The sequence below is a fragment of the Leucopleurus acutus genome, assembly GCF_964270905.1.
Source record: "Leucopleurus acutus genome assembly, chromosome: 10".
In the NCBI taxonomy this organism is placed as follows: Eukaryota; Metazoa; Chordata; class Mammalia; order Artiodactyla; family Delphinidae; genus Leucopleurus; species Leucopleurus acutus.
The window spans coordinates 46218103-46238668 of NC_139153.1; the positions used below are offsets into that span (position 1 = coordinate 46218103).

The following is a 20566-nucleotide window of genomic DNA, read 5'->3' on the forward strand; positions in this document are numbered from 1 at the left end:
TTTTTGATAGATTGAATGTTCTAATAGTACAAACTATCCCTCTTAAATTTCCCGTCTTAAATTCTCCTCCTTTCACATTTACTGTGATGATTAATGTTTGTGATTATTCCTGATATCTGATTTTATGCTTCTATGTATCATGTATTCTTGTTTCTAATCTCCCACATTGACGAAGTTTTCTTTGTGTTATTTTTCCTTCTTCTAGTTGTTTGGGAGTTCCATTGAGACTTCCATCTTTTTCCGTCGATAGCCTTAAATTTTTAACACACACACTAGTCTCTGATGGCATCAATTATGTTACTTAATCCCCAGGTCTGTTTTGTCCCGTTGACATTATCTTCCTTGTCCAGAATCTCTGTCCAAGGCCAGCTACACAACAATTCACAGGAACCCGGGGCTGAGAGTGGAGAGGTGAGCGTGGGAACTGAGATCTTCTGTGGACCTTAACTGAGCTCCTCCTGGGGTCAGGTTGCTACAAGGGCCACAGAGTCCATTGCCTCAGGAATGAGCTCTGAGACACAGCCTGGTGCTGGGGTCCTGGGCACCCTCCCTGTGACTCATTCCCTCTCTGCCACTAATCACCCAGAGCCTTGCCCCTAACTCAGCCTCCTCCCAATACACGCTGGTCACGCCCTGTTCTCAGACCCGGCTGGGAGCAGATGCGTCTGTCCTGACTCACACCCATACACAGCACACACACTCACCTGCTGTTATACACAGACACACACACGCACATGCGCACACAGATACGGCAGTAGGCATTTGACCAAGAAACTGTGGCTGCTGTTAGAGAGTAAATGGGGGAGGCGGGGAGTCCTCACCTCTGGAGTCTCCCAGACTTGCTGTACCACGATGCCAAGCCGCACGATGACAGACCGCTGACCCCCTCATAATGAGCCCTGGGATTCTGAGGAAAGGAGCTCCCTCTTAAGTCATCCCTTTCTGTGCCCAGAATAGGCATTCCCCAAGGGTAGGACCTTAGGCTCCTCTTTCTCTGTCTCCTGGAGCAGGAGCTCTCCCCCGGCCTTCATTTTCCACGCCTCAGTTTCCCCTCTGCGGTAGCCGCAGACATGCCTCACTTGGATCTCCTGTCAAGAAAGAACATGCCATTCAGCTGTGGGGAATGCAGTGAGCTGACAGGCTCTCTGAGTAGCGCTTTCAGCATTTGAGGTGAGGGTTCTGCTCTTCCCAGATGGCCCCCAGACACTGACTGTGCAGAGTAGGGTTACTAAGGCGTCCACGTGTCACCTTTGCTCTGCAGCTCCGGGTCAGGCTAGCAGAGGCTCTGTCAGAGCTGGGTCGCAGTCTGAGGTTCTCCCTGCTGGGTCCTGCCTTTTCCTCCTTTGTCTTTCACAGGGTCCCCCTGCCATCCAATAAACTTCCGATAATACTAACTCCGTCTTAGCATCTGATCACTAGAGGGCGTGAACTGATGCGCCTAGAGTTGGCACCATCACCTCCCCTCCGCCCCCTCCCTCCCGAGCTCTAAGCCCAGCCTCCAGGACCAAGGAGTGATGCTGGCCATTTCGAAACCCGTCCCTGGGCTTCATTTCCCCATCTCTCAAGTCAGAACAATTCTCCCTCCATCACCTGCACTCCCATGAACTCTTGTTTTTTAGCTAGTGCAGCTGCAGCATCACCAGAAGATCCCTCCAGTGCCCTCTTAAGCAGTGATAGGCTGTCCTAGAGGGGCAGCCAATGTCTAAGTCACTGCAACATCCCCAGTGCTCATCAGAGGGCCAGGTCAGTGGAGGTGGTGATACAAGAGGGATGAAGGAATGCTATTCACTGCAAGCAGTTACAGAAAGGATGAAAGGAATATTGCTTCTTTAAGCAACAGGCCTCTCCTGCCCTCCACCAAACCATGGCTTGGAGTTAAGAAACATCTTCTCGCAGGAAGAACCGGCCCCAAAGAAGGAGAGGCCTGGGGAGGTGATGAGCACCTCTTACCCTTGGAGCTGCCAGCCCCACTCGATGAATAAAGACCTAAGGTGTCTTCAACTCAGAAGCCCAGAAAGGGCAAATCTTGCTTGCATCCACAGAAATGTGGATGGCTCCGGAAGGGGCATCCTGAGCAGGGACTCCCCAGGCCAGGTCCCTGCCAAGGAGGCCAAGACCACACCGTGGTCCCCAGCTGCCCTTCCCACTCCACTGCAGACCTCACCATCATTGAGTTCCTCAGCTGGGAGCCTTGAAGCAGTGAGTGCACGACTCAAGAGGTGGGAGAAGGACTGGGGGAGGCAAGGTGGCACCCACAGCAAAAATGAGGCAGGCAGCCAGGAAGCCACGCAGGCTCCAAATGAGTAATTGCCGACTCTTTCCTGCCTCGCCTGTCATCACGGGGGAAGGCAAGTGACTCTGCCTCTCTGTCTTTCCCCCCACCTTCTGCACCCCTCTGTTTCCCGCATCCAGAAGGGAGGTGGGGCTTGGGCCAGAGACTGGAGACTGGTTCCAGGGATCCAGGAGGAGAGACTTCAGAACAGAATACCCTTGGAGGAATCCATTCAAGAGGACATGGGGGAGCAGAGAGCAAGAGGTGGCTGTGGCCCCCTCCCCAAACGTGGACTGATGAGGCAAAGGCCAACTCCAGAGGGACTCGGGCTTTGGGGGGGGGGATGGAGAATGGAGATCCAAGTCACTGTTTCCCACCCCCTCAAATAGTCTGTCTCTCTGCCCCCCCCCCAACACACACACACCTCCTGTTTCTGATATCCCACTCCCAACCCAGAAGCTTTCCCAGATCATCAGACAGGTGAAAGGATGGTTTTCTCATCAGATTCCAAGGACTCCCCAGGAGTAGGCCCCCAGGTGATCCCCACAGTGCCTCGGACATAGAACAGGACATGCGGTAACAATTCGTCAAAACAAGGTCAAACATACTCTTGGTTGAATTGTTCAGGTATTGGTTTGTTTTTGCTATTTTCTTTTTCCTGCTTCTTTTACTTCTGAAGTTGTTTTGTGACTTTTGATAGGTAAGGAAGGGTGGGTCTCCCAGGAGAACAATTCTGAAAGAACAAAGAAGTAATTTTCATTGCAAAGAATCTGCATGGAAACTACTATTCCACAGTCACCCTGGATGCAAGGGCATCCAGGGGCCCTGCCAGTCACTCTCGCTGCTTCCAGCCTACCCACGTGTAGTCCTCAAGCTAAGGAGGGGGTGTCGTGTGGACACCCTCCAGAACAAGGGGAGAGGCAGCCACTCCCAGCTGAGAGCCTTAAGATTCCCACCCCTCCTCCATCTGCCCCCTTCTGGGCCTGGCCAAGGGTCACTTGGCAAAGTGGGGTCTGGCTCTCTCCTATTCCCCAATCCTCACCTCCCTCAAATGCACCCTCAAGTAACCAAGATACTTGTCCTCAGAGAGAGCAGAACTTTAACAAGCCAAAGGACATGCTTTAATGGTGGGATTTCATCAGCTTTCCGCAGCTGATCAGATAGGTGTGTGTGTGTATGTGTGTGTGTGTGTGTGTAGAGTGGGCAAAGGTTTATGAGATCCAAAGCTCATGGATTTGCCATTCATATCTAGGATTCCTGGGTCACTGTGCCAAGCAAAGGTGACTTTCCAGAATGAGGACAAAATTCCACTGCCCTGCTAGAGCACTGAGGCCTGAGAGGGAGTAGTGGCAGGGTCGCAGGGGGAGGCAAGGACCTCTGACTCCTGAGCCTAACCTGGCCTCCAGAAGTGAGAATGGATGAGGAGATGGCTTGTGATTCTTCAAACACTTCCTCCCCTGAGAAAGCTAGTTCAAACCCCAGAATGGCCAAGGCAAGGGCATCTCCACAGTTCTCCTGTCTGGGGAAGGGCTTATGTCCAGGCTTACTGATTATATCTGGAAATTTGGAGGGAGTACAATAGCTCCCCAGGTCCTCCTCAGGCAACAGGTGCCACTGTCTTATATATCTCTGTGCCCCAGTGCAAAGTGCAGAGCCTGGCACACAGCAAACTCTTAATGATTGTGCAAGGGAGGGGAGGAGGGAGGGAGGGAGAATAGGAAGCAAATGCTAGCACCCCAAATAAGCCGAAATCGAGGAGCGGCTCGGCGCTCATCCCTTCCTGGCTTTCCCTTGTCTCTCTATAACTCCATCCTACCCTTAGAAGGTCAGCGGCCCGAGTACCCCGCGCTGCAGGGAGGGAAAGCAGGGTGCGCCCGCAGGGAACTCTGACGCACTTTCTGATCAGCCTGAGCCTGGAGTAAGACCTCCTTCAAACAGCCGCACATTCCGCAGGCGCCCAGGGACGCGCAGCCCTCTCCGCCTCTCCACTGAACATCGCCTGCCCTCATCCCCCTATCACAGTCACCCATCAGCCACCCTACCCCACTGCCACCACCGCCACCTCCAGCCTCGACTGCACCAGTCTCGAACCCTCGGAAAGAGGGCAAGGCAGCCACCTGCATTTGGTCCACAAGAAGGCGCCCTTCCAGGGCGCGGAGCCAGTGAACCTGCCCCTTATTCTAAGGAAGAATAAACCGAGCTCTGAGGATGCACGGTGGAGGAGGGCTGGCCCGATGTCCCCCGCCGAACCTTGGAAGTGAGGCATCAGAGGCCGGCTCCGGGCCTTTCTCCGTATCTCAGTTTCCCAGTACGTAAAATAGGGAAGGCTGGAGGAGGAGGGCTCTGGTTGTTTTAGGTCGGATGAGCGCAGACCGGGCCCGCGCGCTGGCAACAGACCTTCCCTTCCCGCGTGGGGGCGCTGGAACTTCAGTTCTGCCTCCTTCCCGAGGTGCCCCGGCCCAGACGGGAGCGGACTCGTCATCCTTCCTGAAGCACGACCCTCCGCCCCCGTCTGGTCGTGAATGGTCCGGGAGCCCAGCCGGTGCCGTGCGCGCCCTGCCGGGTCGCCGGGGCTCAGGGGAGGCACCAAGGAACCCAGCGTCGGGACTCACTCGCGCCCTAGCTTCCCTTAGCCTGGCCTCTCCGGCGCGAGGGATGAGTTGGGGTGACAGAAAATGGATCAAACAGTGAGCCCCACCTATCTGGGGCACTTGCAGCCCAGGACCCTAGGCAGGTCGCGCCCTCAGCCTAGAGGATAAGAAGTGATTTGTGCTGTCTCCTAATCCGGCCCGCCTGCACCAGCCCTCCGAGGCGCAGAAGTGGAAAATGGGGAGGCTGGCGGGGGGACCTCCTAGAGGAGGTGGCTCTGAAGTTGGACGAGCAGAGCGCCCTGGGGTGGGGCTAAGGGGGCGTGTGGGAGCGGGAGATCGTAACCTGGCGCTTGGAAACGTCGTGAGCCAAGCAGGAAAGAATGCGACGGTTTGGGTCTCCCGGGGATGCGGTCCGAAGGGACGAAGGCCTGCCCACACCTCGCCTCTGAGGACTGACGTGTGAGACTGGCGGAGGGAGCGCTGGGACACCCGACTCGCCGGGGCTTCCCCCAGCCCCGCCCCACACCTGCGCGGCCGCCCCGCCTCTGCGGAGCCATTGGCTGCACCCGCCGCCCGTCAGACGAGCCCCCGGGGCCCGCCCTCGCTCCGAGCGGGGCCTCTTAACGCAGGGGCACCGCAGCAGCGCCACTCTGTCAGTCTCCCCAACGTCCGCTGCGCGGTACGCCGCCCATCCGCCCGCCCTTTACCGGCGCTGGGCCGCCCGCCGCGGACCCGGGGCGGACCATGCGCCCTCCTAGACCTCCGCCCGCCCGCTGGCTCTGCGTGCTGGTCGGCGCCCTAGCCTGCGCCCTCGGGCCAGCGGTGAGTGTCCGCCGAGCCGCCCAGAGTCCCGGCAGCTGGGGGTGGAGCGAGGGTGACGGGAGCCCAGCCGTGTGCTCAAGTCTGTGTGGAGGGGATAAGGGGCGCGGAGCACCGTGTCTCGCCTCCCCTGCGCCTCAGACCGGATCTAGACCCGAGGGCGGGGTGGGGTCTCCGTCGAGCCTAGTCCCTTCCAGCGCTGTTTGGAGCCCGCTCAGCGCCGGGATCTGGGACACCAGTGGAGGGGCGACGGTTAAGGGCGGACTCCAAACTTGCCTTCCGTGTAGTACCTGTGGGTTGGGGAAGTCAGTGGATGCAGGGTCGGGGACTGTGGTCCACTGAAATGGAAGGTCTGCTAGACAGGAGGTTGGAGGCAGGCTGTGAGGGTCGTCGTTGTGTGCTGTTCCCCACCGGAGGTGTCTGTGGGGCATTAAGGTACTTGTAGAAGTGACATTCAGCAGCAGACCAAACACGGAGGACCCCGGGACCTGGGAAGGGGCTTTTGGGATCAGGTGGCTGGCAGGCAGACCCTTCTGTGCCCTCCCACTGAGCAGAGCTGGAAGGTATGGAGCTCAAGGTGGAAGGTGGTGGGCAGTAAGGATTTGGAGTGGTGTTTCTCAGGGAGGGCCAGACATGTGCATGGGGAAAGCTAACCAGGGAACAAACAACCAACAAACAGTGGCCACCCTCTTCCTCCCACTTCTGCTTCATCTCCATATGGGTGTGTGTGTGCCCCTGGTGCATGTGTGCCCTCGTGCCCCATGTGTGGGTGTGCCCATGTGTGTGCCTGGGGGTGTGGCTTACCTGGGCTGCAGGGCAGATTCTGGTTGAGGCAGGAGATGCATGAGTCATCTCTCTGTAAGATCAGGGAAGACCTGAAGACTACCCAAGCCCATTTTACAGATGGGCAAAATGAGGCCCAAAGATAACAGAGCCACACCTGTCCCCCACCCATCAGACCTGGGCTGAGGTTGATTTCTTTCGTAAGGGTAGAAAGAAATCAACCTCAGCAGTACCCTTACCCCAGGACTTGAGGAATCTGCAGTTGCTGCTTGGGCAGGACCTAAAACCTGTGGGTTCCAGGTCTGGCACCAGCTCCAAGTTGGCTGGTGGGTGGATGGAGTATATTGGTCATCTAGTTTCTTCTATCCCATGATTACCTCCCTTACCATCACCTCCACCAGGGCAGGAATCTCTGTTCCATCTAGCTAATGTCTTGCACACTCCGGGATGGGGTGCTCATTGTTTGTCCTGGGAGCAGGCCTTAAGACAATTGGCATAATTCCTCTCCTCCCACGGATGGCCGTGGTGAGACCCACCTCCTGAGCACTCAAAGCCCCACCAAGTTCTGGCCCTGAGGCCGTAGCTCTGGCACCACTTACAGCCTCTCAGTGTCACAAAGCCTCCAGGCCTCACCAGCAACCCTCGGGCTCTTCCACCCTTGGGCTCCAACCACTCAAATTCTCCCTGGAGGGGCTTCCCTGGTGGTGCAGTGGTTGAGAGCCCGCCTGCCGATGCAGGGGACGCGGGTTCGTGCCCCGGTCCGGGAAGATCCCACATGCCGCGGAGCGGCTGGGCCTGTGAGCCATGAGCCGCTGAGCCTGCGCGTCTGGAGCCTGTGCTCCGTGACGGGAGGGGCCACAACAGTGAGAGGCCTGCGTACCACACACACAAAAAAAAATTCTCCCTGGATGAGCCGGGGATCTTGAGACCGCCACTGGCACCCCATTCTCCCATCCCTGGAGGCTTCTCAGCCTAGGGGCAGAGTGATTTCAGTGGGGCCCCTTCTCGTGCAACATCTGTCCCCCACCTCCTGAGAAAGTCCAAAGCCTGGCTCTTCCCATGCCTACCCTCCCCTGTTCTTTCCACATTTTGTTTGGTTAGTTCCCAACTTGAGCTACTCCTCCAGAAAGCCTTCCCTGATTGCTCCAACCCACTCAGCCCTTCCCCCTCTGACCCCACCCTTCAACCCTACTCACCTCCCAGCCTGGGCTCTTTTGACCATCCCATGGGATCAAGGGCTAAGGTCTCTCACCCTCCCTTGCCCCCTACAGCCCAGTGCAGGGCTGGGCCCACAGAGGGAGAAGGGACTCACCCAGGAGTGGATGAGGGCAGGCTGGAATGAGGGGCCCCCATTTCCCTCTCTATTTCTCCCTCCTCCCCACCAGCCAGCACTTGCTCCCATAAGGAATTGACACCAGGCAATCCTACTCCAGCCAGACTTGGCGGAGGGGGGGGGGGGTGGCGGGGGGGGGGAGGAGTACGTTACCAGAGTCATAAAATTGTAGCTGCAAAGTTCAGTTTGAAAGCCCAAGGCCTTATCACTCCTGTTTATGGAGCCCTGACCTCAGTCTGTGAAGAGGAAATCTCTGAACAGGGAAGCAAAAAAAGGAAAGAAAACCTCCAGTGTCTCAGAAGAGGAAGTCCGCCCCAAGACCACCCTCCAGGCCTTCCACTACCCCCACCCCCTGGACAGCAGGCACAGGGGCTCCTCACTGGTAGCAGAACTGCTCAGGCCAGTACCCAGCCCAGAGCAGGGGCAGGAGGTGTCATAGAGAAGGAGCAGACCCACGCCCTGCCCTGGGAAGATTCTCCAGTTGGTAGGGGAGAGCTGAGCCAGTGACCCAGGAGAACCAGCCCAGGTGGGTGTGGGGTGCAGCTGCCCAGAAATGGGGCAAGGGTCGCTGAGAGGAACAGTCAGGAAAGGCTCCCTGGAGGAGGAAGAGCAGTCCCTGAAGAGTTCAGCCAAATGGTCCAACCTTCCACCTGAGACCATAAAACAACCTCTGTTGGCAGGACCAATGGGCCTGACCCCAGAAAGTGGAGGAAGCCCTCAGCTCCCCCCAGAGACTGGGGTGGCCCTGGGCTTGGGGGACACTTGGTTCCTCTGATTCTTCTCTGAAGCGGGTTGCTGGCCATCTGCTCCTGAAGGCTTCACCTTGCCGTAGGCATGCTGCCCCAGCCCTCTGCTTCCAGCTGCTCCAGAAGCTGTCCATGGCTACCCAGCCCTCCCGGCCCCCAGCAAGCCACCCTATGGGCTTTAGGAAACACAGCTACAGAGGGGTCAGGTCTCCTCCTTGAGTCAAGGGACAACTTCAGTTAGGCCTGCCCAGGGCTCCCCAGGGACTGCACTGGAAGAGCGAGCTCCCTTCAGAGGTTTCCACCCTCCCATGCTCCCCTGAGTCTCCATCTTTCCTGACGTTTCTAGAGCTTCCATGATAAGGAGCCTGAGCTGGGTCCTCCCCTCACTCCATGGCAATGGCCAGTTGACCTGGAGAGCATGTTTCCTTTCTGTGGAAGGGCCTCTGTTTCCCCATCACAAAAGGGAGGGTGAGAACCCTTGGCCCAAGATTCAAGAGAAATGGGAAGAGAGGCCAGCTCCACCCTGGCTGGGGCAGAGTCTTCCCACCCACCCACCCCCAGCATCACGAGTGACTGTGAAATGGGCTTGGCCATCCAGTCAGGACTTCAGTGAGACTTGAAGGAGGTGAAAGTGCTGTGTGAACTATGTGACAGGTCTTTCTTTCCTCTTGATCCCCAGCTTGGGAGCCCTAGGGACCCTTCTTCAGCCCTCTCTTGCCCCCCTTGCCCAGGGGCTTCCAGGGCAGGCGGGAGTACTGGGGACAGGGAGTAGTGCTTCCTCATGGGCGGCCAGACAGTTTGGGGGGTGAGGCTCCAGGCCCAGGCAGGCAACGGATGATGGGCCTCCCTGCACGCAGGCAGCCTCATGGCAACCCAGCCTGGGTGGAGCCTGCCACTCGCAGGGGCCCTTCGCTGTGGCACCCCCGGACGTGGATGCAGGAATGGGGCCAGGGGACTAGACAGAGCCCTGTCCCTTTCTCCCTGCTCTTTGTCATCATCCTCCCAGACTCAGCCCTCTCCTCTCTGACTTTCCCAACACAAAGCTGTTCTCATTGCACCCAGGAAAATGTACAATACATGCAAACTCTCCCACATACCTTCGATGTATTTCAGAAGAAAAAGAAATACAATTTAATCTTTCCATCACATTATGTTTTTTTTTAACTTTTATTGTGAACATTTTCAAACATATTTTTTTTAAGTGGAGTGAATAGTATAATGAACATGGAAATACCCATTTCTTGGAGTGATGTCAGCAAAATGGCAGGCAGTACAGGAATGTCCTGTGTTTGTCCACTCCCAATGTCTAGATTTGAAAATTATTAACCTTTAACCATTAATATTTGCATCATTTGCTTTTTTTGGCCAAACTATTTTAAAATACATTATGGACATCATAGAACAAATTATTTTAAGATGCATCTCTAAAATCAAAGGATATTTTCCTATGTAACTATGATACCATTATCGCACCTAACAAAATTAACAGGGATTCCTTAATAGTCGATATTCAGATATCCCCCAGCAGCATTTAATCCAGCATCACAAGATGAGTGGTGATATTATCAAGGTGGGAGCGTTGCACCTACTACGAGGACCTTTCCTGCCTGTGCCATGATGGGACTGTACAGCGAGCTGGCAGGTGGGCGAGGGGATGAGCAGGAGGCCTGGAGCAGGGTGGGTGGGCAGGAAGCTGGGCTTCACTGGACAGGGCCCAATCTTATATGCACCTCCTCTCATGTGGTTCATGATGTGAAGGTCCATATCTCCCAGGAAGTGCCTCCCACCATCTTAAAAACAAGTTTTTCCTGCCCAGGGGGTCATCAGAGGAGGAGAAGAGGTCACCAGCTGACGTATCGAGGAGTCATGGCTCCCTGTGTCGGTGCCCTGCTCTCTGCCGGTGACCCGACATCAACATCACCCAACATCACCCAACATCACCCGTGTTTGAAACTGAGTGTCTTTCCCCAGTGGTGCCCAGGATGACTTTCAAAGGACAGAGGATTTAAACCTGAGTCTCTGCCGCCCCGGCTTTGCTGGCCATTCTTGTGGCGATCCTCTGCAAAGAAAGCCTGTAAGGCTTCATGCCCCTCAGTAAACCTTGCAAGAAGGGCCTCTTGAGGGACCAGACTTAACCCCAGGCTGAATGCCTTTGCTTGCATTCTCCTAATAATGAGAGCCCTTGCCCTGGTACCACCCTAAGCTGAGGAAAGTTCTTTCTTGCCCCAAACCCAAGCCTGCATCCCAAGCCCTATGTCTCCACTCTTTTTCTTACCCCCCATCCACCAACACCAATTCTCACTCCATCCTCCTACCCCCCCCCCACCACCAGAGCTCAGCCTTCCCCAGGACTTGCAGAGACAGGAGGCTTTGGACTATTGGCAAAAGGATGTCAAAATACAGGGAGGGGGAGAGAAATCAGACTGCAGTAGTGGGTAGGGGAAAACCAGGCTTGAGACCTTTCCTCTGGAGGGCACTGCTGCCACTTGTCAGTGGGCAGGACATTCAGACTGCCTGGGGTTCCGCAGGGCATTCAGGCTGGCGCTAGGCTGGGTCCAGGCATAGACAGCAAGGCGGCCAGGCATGAGGGGCTGGGCTGGGCTGGGGCTTTGGCAACAGCTGCTAACCCTTGGCAATCCCCTCGTGTCCCTTACATGTGACCCAACACAACCCTGGATGTAGGTGGTGCTGTCATTGTCCTCATTTTACAGGTGAGGTGAGGTGACTTGCCCAAGGTCGCCCAGCCCGAAAGTGGCAGACAGTATGATTCCAGAACTTGTGGACTTAACTAGGCTCTGCTGTCTCAGAAGAGGAGCTACTTCTTCCAAAGTGGCTATGGCGTGTCACATGACGCCCTGGGACTTTAGAGGCAGTTTTTAATTAGTGAAATGTACAAATCTGAAGTGGTGGCTCAAGGAATTGTCTCACACGTGTGCACCTGTGTAGCCACCACCCAGATCAAGCTATTATACATTCCCATCAGCCCAACAGACTCCCTTGTGTCTCTTCCCACTAAGATGATAATTTCAACTTCTTTTAGTGCCCTCTGCAAAGCCAGGAGCATGTTTCTCCTGTTTTCCATGACTGCTGGATCCCATGATCTACCTTACCTTCCTATGCCTGCCCCCATTCTTTCCTCCTTTTACTCCTTCTCTCCTCTCCCCTTCAGCTCCTCCTCGACTACAAGATCTCCATCTCCTTACCGATTCAAACACAAAAGCCAAAATGAAGGGGGCAGCAGGGGAAGCTGGGTTGCAGTCCTGTGTGCCTTTGATCACACTGCTTTCTCTCTGGGTCCTCAGTTTCCCCTCATGACTCTTTGTTGCCCCCTTATTTCAGTGGGGGGCAGGGAGGAGCTTAAATAAGTCGTGGGATACGGGATGGTAATGGGAGGATGGTAAATGTGACCCTCCCGAGCCCCCGCTCTCTACTCCCCATTCCCCAGCTTGTTCCAACCATCCCTAGCAGGAAAAAAAAAAAAAAAAAGAGCGCTCCTTTGACAAACCTCAGAAGCGCAAATCCATGGTGGCCCACAGTGCTTGGTAATTTACAGGCAGGAAGTTCTTTCTGCTGTCTCACCTATTCCAGCCTGCTGCAGTTTAGACCCCTCTCACAGACCAGCTGCTCCTCAGAGGGACTCACACGCACCCACCGCCCTGCTTCTGTTTCCCGTGGCTTCTCCAGCCATAGTTCTCTGGCCCTGGGATGAAGCTGGAGGTTCTGATTCAAGACCGGTAGCTGTGGTCTCAAGCTTCCCTTGAGGGGGTTGCGTATGGCCCACAACACCTGAGCTGGCCTCACCCCGTCTCTCTGAGCCCCTAGCATCTAAGACCTACAACTCTCAGCATCTTCACCCTTTCCCCCAGAACCGCAGCCTTTGCCCTATATCTCAGGCAGCCCCACGTCAGGAAGAGGAAGCAGGGCCTCTCCCAAGCCCCTCACGGTGGGAATAAAAAGGAAGAGGCCTACTGAGCAAGTGGAATTAACAAGACTTGGCTAATCCACGCCCCCAGCCAGATACTCAGGACTCTCCTACAAACCCCCAGTCAGTCACCTCCCACATCCGGCCAACAAAATGGCAGGAGACACAGGATCAGGATTGAAGGAATGCTATGGACTTCTTCACTCTTGCCTGAGTCCCTTCTTTTGGGCTCAGGAACTGCTGTCACAGAGAAGGTATTGGGGGTCCAGTCTGGCCTGAAACTCTCATCTTAAACCAACTGCAAGGTGAGACTGACTTTGAGGCCTGCTTCCTCCTCTCCACGTGAGGTGGCAGGAGGCAAGTTGGGAGACCTAGGCAGTGGTGGGATTAGGAAGGGTCTTGAATGCCAGTTTTGATGTCTGGGCTTTGACTCCTACGACCATCAGAGATTTGATGCAGGAGAACGAGGATGGGGATACACAATTTACAAAGATCCCTCAGGTTGCAGGTGGTGGGGCTGAAAGCTACTACACTAGTCCAGGCAGAGCTGATGAGGCCTGGCCCCTGCCTACGTCTCCCAACTTGTCTCCTGATGCCTCCAGCGCCCCTTGCTGCAGCTACATCGGGCTTCTTGCAACCTTGAATGTATTAGGCATTTTCATGCCTCTGCGCTTCTGCACACACTGCTCCTACTTTCTGGAATGTTCTTACTCTACCTCTAATTGTCAAACTCTTACGCAACATCAGAGGCCCACCACTACTGCTCATTCTCTGTGAAGCCCACACACCAGCTATATCCTCCCCTGGAACCCTTCCCTGGGACCATTAGACTTGGCTACATCTGGCTGGGAATTTTCTAATTTTGTGTGTCTGGAATCCAGATGGATAATGAGGATGTTTAGAATAGGGAAGTATGTAGAAGAGGAAGTCCATAGTCTGCCCGAATTCCTCAGTGATAAGGGCTAGAGACAGCCGTCCTGGCCCTGTCCTCCAAAGGGCAATGGCTGACCAGATGGCCCAAGACAAGGCCATGGAGAGGGACTGATGCAGTCCAGACCAGTGGCCAGAGACTTAGGTCCCTCTGGAAATGTGCATTGCTGAGTGACCTCCAGTCCCTCTTTGGGTCTCTATTTCCTTTACCCTTCTCCGGATGGGGCCCAGCACCCAACTGTGGTGAAAGCAGAACTCATCCTCTAGACCAGTGGTCCCCAACATTTTTGGCACCAGGGACCGGTTTCGTGGAAGACAATTTTTCCACGGACAGGGTGAGGTGGGGGTGGGGGAGATGATTCAGGCAGTAATGTGAGGGATGGAGGGGATGGTTTAGGCGGTAATGTGAGCAACGGGGCTCAGACGAAGCTTCACTCGCTTGCCCGCCGCTCACCTCCTGCTGTGTGGCCCGGTTCTTAATCCTGCAGCCCAGGGGGTTGGGGACCTGTGCTCTAGACCACCCTCACTTTATTCAGTGATACCCCCAGGCTCCCAGGTTATCCCAAGGGCTCCTGCCCTTCCTCTACACACTGCCTCTCAGGAGAGACACTGTGGCTGTGCTGCTGGGGGAGCAGAGTTGCCTAGAGAAGGTGACCCCACACCCCTTCACCCTCAGAAAATAGCAGGCAGAAGCCACCAGGAGCCCTATGATGCCCTCAGTGACTGGAAAATAACTGTGTCCCGGCAAACAGCATGGCCATAGCCCAGGCTTAAGAGGACTCAGCAAATGAGGGCATCCATTGTCCTGTCTTCAGAGCACACGTCTGGACTCTTGGTTACAAGGACAGAAAACTCAACGGGCTTAAGCCGTACAGAAAGTTATTGAGTCATGTTCCTGGAAGCAGGGCTGATTTCAGGCATGGCTGCGTTCAGGGGCTCAGATAATGTCAAGAGGACCCAGTTTTTCTCTACCTCTTTATCCTTCCTTTAACTGTGTGGCTTCATCATTGTGCTATACTTGGCAACAAGGTGGTGGCAGTAGTTCTAGCCCCTGCGTCCTTTGAGGTTTCCAGTCCAGTGGGAAAGAACAAATCCACTTGCCTAATTGCTTAATCCAAGGTCCCAGGAATGAGCTTCCTGGCTCTGAGGAGCCTGAATTAGGCCATGTGCCAGGGACTATGGCCAGGAACACTTTGACTGGCTTAAATCTGGTCGTATATTGATCCCCTGGAAGAGGGTTCATCAGAACCCCATAGACTAAGAGTGGGGAAGGACGTGGTTTTCCAGGTAGAGGTGAGGACATGGCGTCAGAGGAAGGTGAAGGATGGTAGAAGGCAGCAACACAGATGTCTACTACTACCCATTCTGCTTTCATGTTGTGGGGTGATGGCAGCTGAAAATGGGCAGGAGAAGCAGGCCAGGCCAGGGGAGAACCAGAAGGCGGAACAAACCCTGTTCCTGGAGGACAACAAGCTGGGAAGTTACCTTGGGGAGAAACATGCTCCAAGCAAGCAAGAGAGACCAATGGTGGGACACAAACTGGGGTGGCCAATCCCCGGGTTCCTCTCCCAGAGGCCACCTCTGGGATCCCTCTGGCCCCCCCTCTTCCCATGCCCCAGCAGGATGAGCCAGAACACAGATCCCTTAAGACAAAGCACCATGAGTATTTCCGTCCCTTCTGGGCAGGAGGGGAAGCATGTGACCCCAGCACCCAGACCTCACTCGCCCGTGTGCCATGAGCCTGGAAGCCACACAGTGAACGTGGGTTCCATCTTGGACCATTAACGCTACCAGCCAATTAGGGTAAAGATATTAGCTGGAAAGTCATTTCAAACTTGGCATGTGGAAAGTAACACAGATCTATTACGGAGCAGGGTACGCTTGTTCATATAACTGTTTAAAAGAAAAGATATGAGGGGGCTTCCCTGGTGGGGCAGTGGTTGAGAGTCCACCTGCCGATGCAGGGGACGCGGGTTCGTGCCCCGGTCCGGGAAGATCCCACATGCCGCGGAGCGGCTGGGCCCGTGAGCCATGGCCACTGAGCCTGCGCGTCCGGAGCCTGTGCTCCGCGACTGGAGAGGCCACAACAATGAGAGGCCCACATACCGCAAAAAAAAAAAAAAAAAGAAAGAAAAGATATGAGATTTAAGAGGGTGGTCCCTCTTTGGGGTCACATGCTTACAATGGGATTGACTTGTTTAGAACAATGCCAGACGGGGACCCCTTAAAAGAAGGAAATAAGGGAAACCCCACTTTGGGTCAGCAAGGGAGGTGGTTGAGGCCCATTTAGCCCACCAGGAAACTGAGGTCCAGGGAGGTGAAGACCGTGTCCCAGGGTGAGGGGGGACAAGTGGAAGAGACGCTGATAAACTCTGATTCTGGAGCAATCTTGCTGGCCTCTCCCCACAGCCCTGTTGGGACTGTGACATTCTTCTCCCCGGGCAGAGATGAGGAAGCTGATGCGAGGTGGCAGCCACTTCCCTAAAGCCAAAGAGACAGGCAGAAGCTGCCACCAGCCCAGTGGCTCCTTCACGGAGGCCTTTACCCCCTTCCTCACCCAGTGGCTCCCAAGACCTGCTTTTTCTGGCTGTTCCTGGGCAGCTATCACCCCTACTCACATGTCAGACCCAAGGCCAATGTCTCCCTGGCACACAGGTCTGATCTCACCCCTAATCCCTGGCCAGGGCACAGGGGAGGGGAGGGGAGAAGCTTGGGCTTTCCCATCCCTTTTCCTTACCTCCAGCCATCCTAAAGGGGCCTCTTGTACTTCCTGAGACCTCCCTCACCCTCATTAGATGTGACAGAGCTTGAATTATTCAGAAGCTAAGGAGGTGGGGAGGGGGGTCTGGCCAAGGAGGCCCAGAATTCCCTTCCCAGCCTGGTGACCCAGGGGGACTGAGCACAGGCTCTTAGAATGGGGACAGAGGCTGGAAGATGCAGCCAGACTCCTGGATTCCTCCCAGGCCTGGCTCCAAGAACAGGAAGCCAGGGTCCAGCTCATAACAAGGTGACACCTCCTGGGCCCCACTCATCCATGGAGTCGGAAGCAGTGACTGAGGGCTCCCAACCCAAACTGGAAAGTCCAGTGGGCCAGCTCTGGGCTCTAAGGAGAGGCCCTCTAACCTCTGTCCATAGCCGTACCACCCACAAAGAGACAGTGTTGTTACAGCCATGGTACTGCTAGGGCCACCAGGAAACCATGACAGGGCCCTCAAGGCAGACCCCGCTTTGGGGACAATGGACAAGAGTTTGGGGTCAGATCTAGGTCAGGGTCAGGCTTCCGTTTAAGGTCGAATTCACTCTGGGGCTGGGATTGGGGTTTAGTCTGGAACTTGGATCAGTCCGGTGACTGGGCCTTGCTTGGCGCTGTGCTCCTGGAGTCCGCGGATGACAAGTAGGCTGTGGATAAGGGTGACGGGTCCCCCTCCCTGTCTCTGTTCCCCAGGGCGGCTGGGAAGTCGGGCTGCAGCAGGAGGAGTGTGACTATATGCAGATGATCAAGGTACAGCACAACCAGTGCCTGAAGGAGGCCCAGCTGGAGAATGAAACAACAGGTGAGGCCCCCAGCGGCAAGAAGGAGCCCCCAAGGAGCCCCCCTCCCTCACACCGTGAGCCCAGATCCACTCTCAGGTCGAGGCCATCAGATCAAATGGCAGCACCTCCTGGTCTTCACTCCCCGATCCTGTGCTCCCCGCCTTTGGCTCAGCAGCCCTGGGGTGAGAACGGAAGGAAGTAGATGGCTTCCTTCAAAAGTTGCAGCCCGAGCCAGACTCAGAAGGGTGGGCAGGCTTGGGAGAAGCAGAGAGGCTGGGAAATTGGGACGCGCCCAGGCCTACTGCCCGTGGCAGGTGGGGAGCGGCTATGGAGTTCAAGGCTCCCTGTGAGGGAGGGGGAGGGCTGGAGCAGTGGGGAGCCCAGACCAGCTCTGGGCCTCCCTCCCAGAGGTCACCTCCCTGAGGCCGAGCTTACAGTTACGTAGCAGCCTGGCTCAGGAGCAGGGAGCATCTTTCTTCCTGGCTCCCCAGTGCCCCCATCTCCCTGAGGCTGGCAGTTATGCACCCCGTCCTGAGCCCCTCCTCCTGGGCCCTGCCGCCCAGTCTCTCTGCCTCCCGTAGAGGCAGTGAGTGTGTGTATAGCATCACGGATGGCCTCTGCCTCTCCCAGCTCGCAAGGAGGGCCGGCCCTTTGTCTCCCAGGGCCCTGAGACTGCGGCCTGGGTAGAGGGGTGGCCGGACCTGCCTGCTGCCTATGCCCCACCCCCCTGCCAGGGCAGGGAGGCAGGACCAGGCTGCAGACAGGCCTCGGAAAGGCTCCACAGTGGGATCCGGGAGCATGCGCAGCCCAGAGAGGCCCAGACCCCAGACTATAGGCCCCAAGGGCAGGCCACCCTCGTGATCCCAATGAGGTCATTGCTGGCACAGGGTGCATGGCAGGTGCCAACACCCTGTCACCAGGCAGCTGGCCCGAGATCCAGAGGAGGGCATGTATGGGTCTGTGGGCGGTGAGTCTGCCCGTGACCCTGTGAGGCTCTGCGCATGTCCACGCACATCCAGCTGTGTGCTCCTGGCCCCTGTCTGTCTAGGGCTATGGCTGTGCCTCTGGGGTGTGTAGCTCTGTGACTCACTCTGAGTGTCTTTGTGTGTTGGAGGCATGTGTTTGTGTAAGCCTGGACCTGCCTGGATGTGTCTGCCTGGTGTGCTGTGTGTGTGTGTGAGTGTCTGTGGCACGCTCAGTCATGTCTGTACGTGTGTGTCTGTGAGTTGTGTGTGTCTCTCTGTGCCTGTGTTTGCTTGTGTCTGGTTTTTCCATGTCCAAGTAAGTGTACATGTATGTATATGTGCGTGTGTGTTTGTGAGTCTGTGTGCCTGGGAGTGCTTGTCAGTGTGCGTGTCTCTCTGCACACACACGTCTATAAAACGACAAGCAGAGGCCCCCCACCCCTGCCTCGCCATCCCCCACCCCAGGCTGGGCTTTCTTTCCTGTTGAGGTGGCAGCACCCAGTGGGCATGTTCAGCCAGCCTGGGCCCCGGGCCTCTGTGGGCCTGATGACGTGTGCGGTGGGACCTGAGTGGCCTCCCTGGGGCAGACACACAGGGGATACTCCCAGGCCCAGCTCACAACCACAGGCCCTCCAGGCGCCCAGCATTTTCTTGCCTGTCACCCCATCTCAGCTTCCCGACCCTGCTGTCTCCAGCAGGACGCCTCCCTGACCACGTGCCCCCTACCAGCCCCTCTTCCCTGGCTCCCCCGCTGCCTGCTGGCCTGCACCCCAGCACAGTTCACAACCCAGGCCTGGTGGTGCTGAGATTCCTTGAGGCCAAGCGTGGCCGCCCTGAGGGCAGAGCCCAGCCTCCCTCCCCTCTGTGCCTCTTCTGGTGAAGCTGAACTCAGGGCCAGAGACCCAGCTCTGAATCCACTCCTGATCTGGACCCCCGCTGGAGATCCAGAAAGCCTGAAGCCTGGCAAGTACCCAAACACAATAGCCGGCCTGCAAGACAGGGTGTGCCCAGCATTGTCAGGGCTATACACACTGCAACCATGCAAGATTCCTGGAAATGGCACTGAGCCCTTCAGACCAGGCAGAGTGCAAGAGGTTTGCTGGAGATGGAGCGTGTGAACAGGCTGTCCCCCTCGCCAGCGACGTGACGTGGGGCTAGTTACATAATTGCTCTGTGCCTCAGTTGCTCATCTGTAAAATGGGAGGGGGTTAAATAAGTTATTTATGTAAAGAGGGTAGAACAGTGTCTCCCGTATATAAAGGCTACATAAATGTTTGCTGATGATATTATGAACAGGGTCTTAAATCACTAGCAGGATTTGACTGGCCTGAAGAGCAGCTACATGGCCTCCAGAGATGCTGGCACAGGAATGGAGGAGAGACTGGGAGCCAGAGTGAGGCCACAGAAGACTCAGGATAGGATGAGTGGTAGCGGATGAGGTCCCCAAGGAAGGGAGGCTGTGCACTCTGACCAGGCCACGGAGATCCAGGCATTCTCAGCCTTCCGCTGCAGGTGCCACCTGGCTACCGCAGCCCCAGATTGCATCCCCTCCCCGCTGTCGGCCCACTTTAGCATTCAGAGGCCCGAGGCTCTTCCCCAGGTGGGGATGTCCCTCCACCTCCTCTTCCCAGGCCCCCTTCTTGGGAACTTGTGAACCTTCGGACCTGGGCTGGGCTGGGTTTGGCCCAGCTGGAGTTGACTTTAGCTCAGGGGTTGGGTTTCCTGAGTAAATCTATGGGACTGGCAGGGTTGCAAAGAGACAATTAAACCTCCCTCCGGGGACGGCATCCAGAGGAGTCCTTGTTCCTCAGGGCCACCCAGACCCTGAACAGGCAAAACCGTGGCATTTGCATCTGCCTATTAAAGTGGACCCCTAGAGACCCCTAGGGGGTCTGTGCATCCGTCACCAGCCAGGCCTTCAAGGCTAATAGGTACACAGCGGAGAGCTCAGCCTGCGATGCAGGGCTTTCTCCAAACTCACTCCCTAATCACCACCCCTGTCACAATTCATAGTGTGCCTGGGTGGGGGGCATCTGTGTTGTATGTGAGTTTTATGAAGACTCTTCAAGAACTAGCTAAATCCCAATATACCCATCACCCTATCATACCCAACAGCTCCTTTTTACAAGAAATATTTTCTAATGCCTCCCTTACTATTATAAAATGAAATTTAGGACACACAGTTTTTTTTAATGATGTTCTAGTTATAACATAAAACAAAAATAAAGACACATATAATAAAATACTATGTGTACGTTCCAGCACAATCACACCGAAAGATAAGAAGACATAGTCTAAAGGTTGGACCTATAAATATAAATTCTGGGAATGTGAGAGCTTTAAACATAGATTGATATATATGCCGGTTGCATCACCGACCCAGGTTCATGGCAGCATTGTCGTAGGTGATTTTCCAAAACATTGAACGGCTCTTAGTGAGAACAACTCTTAGAGCACAACGAAGCCCAGTCTTCTCTTCCTTTACTTGGCGGTTGCATTCCTGGAAAACTCGTATTGTCAGACCCGTACAATAAGTACCTTGTGTTTATATGTAAAATGGAGTGAGAGTCTAGCCTCTGGTCATTACAAAAGGTTTTCATCTATGCAAACGCCCAGCAACTCATTTGAAAGTCTCAAACACTACACAATTCATCGCTGTGCACGACCATGC

At 55.5% G+C, this 20566-nt stretch overlaps 1 protein-coding gene across 1 annotated transcript in view; it reads left to right on the forward strand.

Annotated features, from left to right (window-relative positions):
- Nucleotides 1–5585: 5585 nt before the first annotated feature.
- VIPR1 (vasoactive intestinal peptide receptor 1) overlaps nt 5586–20566 on the forward strand; it is a gene marked incomplete at its 3' end in the record, with an annotated part of 31571 nt that continues 16590 nt past the window's right edge. The window contains 2 exon segments of the mRNA XM_082849150.1: nt 5586–5685; nt 16842–16950. Of these exon segments, the coding sequence (XP_082705276.1) occupies nt 5608–5685; nt 16842–16950 (187 nt within the window). The 5' untranslated portion in view covers nt 5586–5607.